The following is a 3,014-nucleotide window of genomic DNA, read 5'->3' on the forward strand; positions in this document are numbered from 1 at the left end:
CTGGGTGAGGGTGGGTGACCACTGACCACTGCAGTAAGGAGGCAGGGTGCTGCGAAACTGTATCCTCCCCGCTGGACGCCCTGGATGTCAGCTGATGCAGGACATCAACACAGTTCACCAAGGGCAGTTCCCTCTGACTCACCGCCAGAGCCCTGCCTGTTTCACTTTGCAGTTGCAGTTTCTCTTTCCCAAAGCCTTTTGCCGAAAGACCAGGCGGAGGAACCGGGGTGCCTCTATATATAGGCGTCTTCAGCCCTGACTGCAGACAGAGGAGGAAGGTGGCTGGGGAGCAAGCACAGCAGCCCTAACAGCAGCCTCCTCGCAGCACAGCACCGCGGAGAAGGACGCGGCGACCATGAGGTAGGCACTCCCTGCGGCGCTGGAAAAGTCCGACCAGCCCTGTTGTGGGCGCAAACCCGCAGCGGCGCTCCCAGCAGGCAGGCGCCCCAACAGGCAGGCGCTCCCAGCAGCCAGGCGCCCCAACAGGCAGGCGCTCCCAGCAGCCAGGCGCCCCAACAGGCAGGCGCTCCCAGCAGCCAGGCGCCCCAACAGGCAGGCGCTCCCAGCAGCCAGGCGCCCCAACAGGCAGGCGCTCCCAGCAGCCAGGCGCCCCAACAGGCAGGCGCTCCCAGCAGCCAGGCGCCCCAACAGGCAGGCGCTCCCAGCAGCCAGGCGCCCCCAACAGGCAGGCGCCCCACAAGCTCTGCCTGCGAGTTGGCGCACAGCCTTCCCCAGGCTCCTGTCTCTAGGCTGCGGGCTTGTTTACTCCGTTTTCTGCCTCACACCGTCCCGCTTCCTCAGGGCGATTGGCCCTGGAGAAGCCGAGAGCTGAGTTCCTAAGGGAGGGAGGGAGAGGACAGGGGGAGGGGGTGCCATCCTGGAGACTCCTGTGTGTTTCTTTATTTGAAGATCTACGTGAGGAGTTTTTTAAATAAGATTCTTATTTAACAAAATAAGAACAACGTTTAGAGTGTCAGCAGTGTTTTTGTTGTTGGTGGTGGTTGTGTGTGTTTTTTGAGCAGTGTTTAAAATGCACTCAGGGTAGCAACCCACTTCCTGTGAAGGTGGAATTTATTTACTTTTTTATGTTCAAATTCCGTTATGTTTGTTTGTTCGTTCGTTGTTAAAAGTTCATTCATATCCCTTATGCCCTCTCCCACCTTCCCCCTCCTCTCCAATCACCACACTGTTGTCCCTGTCAGTAACTTCTTTCCCTTTTTGGTCAATCCCTCTGTGGGCCCATTCCGGCCCATTCCTTCTCTGTGCTTACAATTCATCTCAGATCTGCATCAGGACGGGCAAAATGCATTCATTCATTCATTCATTAACAGAAATATAATTTACCCCCAAATTCAACTGATTGGCTAGAGTCGTCCTGTCTGAAGTATAAACTGGAGATGATCCTCAGAAGCAGAAGTTTGCCCTGAGGAGGAAGTACTAGCTTATTGGGTAGGAAGACAGCTTGCTTTTTTCTCCAGTCTGAGGACGGGGTGACCAGACTGGACGCCTAAGCTTCGTTCCTGGGAGCTCCAGAACCCAGGGACACCGGCCCCAGCATTACCTTTGGAGGGCACATTGCCATCCATCTTGAAGTTTCCTGGTCTCTCTTCTGGAAAGATATTTTTTTTTCTGTTAGTCTCCATGTTTGCCTGATAGAAAAAAGAAAAGATTTGAGATATTTCCAGATGTGTGTTGCTATAGTAACTCAGCATTGTATCCACTTCTTAGAATTTCAACATGGTCCTCTCATCGAATCTTTCTTACGATCATACAGACCCATCAGTCTCTCTTCTAATTTGATTTTTAGCTATAGGCACCCTCACCAGGCATTGCCCCCACTCCCCGCCCCCGTGCTCTAAGACAGTGGTTCCTGTATTTGAGCTCAAATATGATTCACCAGGAGATTTTGTTAAAGAGGGATTCCTGGGCTCAACCCCCAGATTCTGATTGGGTAGAGCTGGGATGAGGGCCAAGAGTGTGCAGCTCTAACAGCAGCGGTTCTCAATCTGTGGGTCGCGACCCCTTTGGCAGTCGAACGACCCTTTCACAGGGGTCACCTAAGACCATCCTGCATATCAGATATTTACATTACGATTCATAACAGTAGCAACATTACAGTTACAAAGTAGCAACGAAAATAATTTATGGTTGGGCCACAGCATGAGGAACTGTATTTAAAGGGCCAGAAGGTTGAGAACCGCTGTCTAACAGGGTCCTCCTGGGTGGTGCTGCTAGTGCTCTCACTCACTGCGGGGGCAGCACGCGCTCTGGCCTGGGGAACAGTGTCCCTGTGGATTTCCTCCAGACCTGAACAGGGCAAACACATTGTTGTGCTGTCAACAGTTAGGACTTCCAGCGGCATCAGGAGCATACGTCACAAGCGTAAGTCCGGGAAGCAAGTATTGGGACCAGCTTCTGATTTGAAGTAATTATGCAGTGAAATCGGTTGCCTTTTGAAGGGCTGCTCACAGGGATTGTATGTAAGTGTGTACATTAACTGTCTCTATCCTGCAAATGCACAATGAACTCTATGTCTGAGATCATTTCAGCGGTATTCATTCTCTGTGTTTCTGTTATAAAATGAGAAAGGAGCTAAGGAAGCTCATGTGCATTAGGATATCTTCCTGTGAGCTCACCGAGAAGGAAGGTAGGTGAGATTGGACATCAGCTTCCCGAGGGGAGGCTGCTGCCATTACAATGCAGAGGCCAAGCAAGTCACGCTCCCGGGCTCTGCCCCGCCCTCCCGGTTACACAGGAGACTTCAGACAACCTAGCCCTTAGCTAAGACCCGCCTGGGTCTTTGAAAGAACACAGGTTCCTCCCCTGAGAGGAAATCCCTACCCACTTCCCTCCTATATTTTGTTTATTCTACTTGGGGGTAGTTAAGTTTCCATTTGTTTCAAGTAACAGAAATGAGCAGGTGCTGATTTAAAGTTCCTGGAATGATTCCCAGGATTCCACACACAGACCATAGCAACCCCAGGAGGACTAGAACAGGACACTGGGGCCATTGG

At 51.9% G+C, this 3,014-nt stretch overlaps 1 protein-coding gene across 1 annotated transcript in view; it reads left to right on the top strand.

The window, feature by feature from the left end:
- Window positions 1-153: 153 nt before the first annotated feature.
- IFIT2 (interferon induced protein with tetratricopeptide repeats 2) overlaps window positions 154-3,014 on the top strand; it is a 21,974-nt gene continuing 19,113 nt past the window's right edge. The window contains exon 1 of the mRNA XM_006774697.2: window positions 154-360. Coding sequence (XP_006774760.2) covers window positions 356-360 — 5 coding nt within the window. The 5' untranslated portion in view covers window positions 154-355. The remainder of the gene's footprint in view (window positions 361-3,014) is intronic.

Source organism: Myotis davidii, unplaced genomic scaffold, assembly GCF_000327345.1.
Source record: "Myotis davidii unplaced genomic scaffold, ASM32734v1 scaffold1688, whole genome shotgun sequence".
Taxonomy (NCBI): domain Eukaryota; kingdom Metazoa; phylum Chordata; class Mammalia; order Chiroptera; family Vespertilionidae; genus Myotis; species Myotis davidii.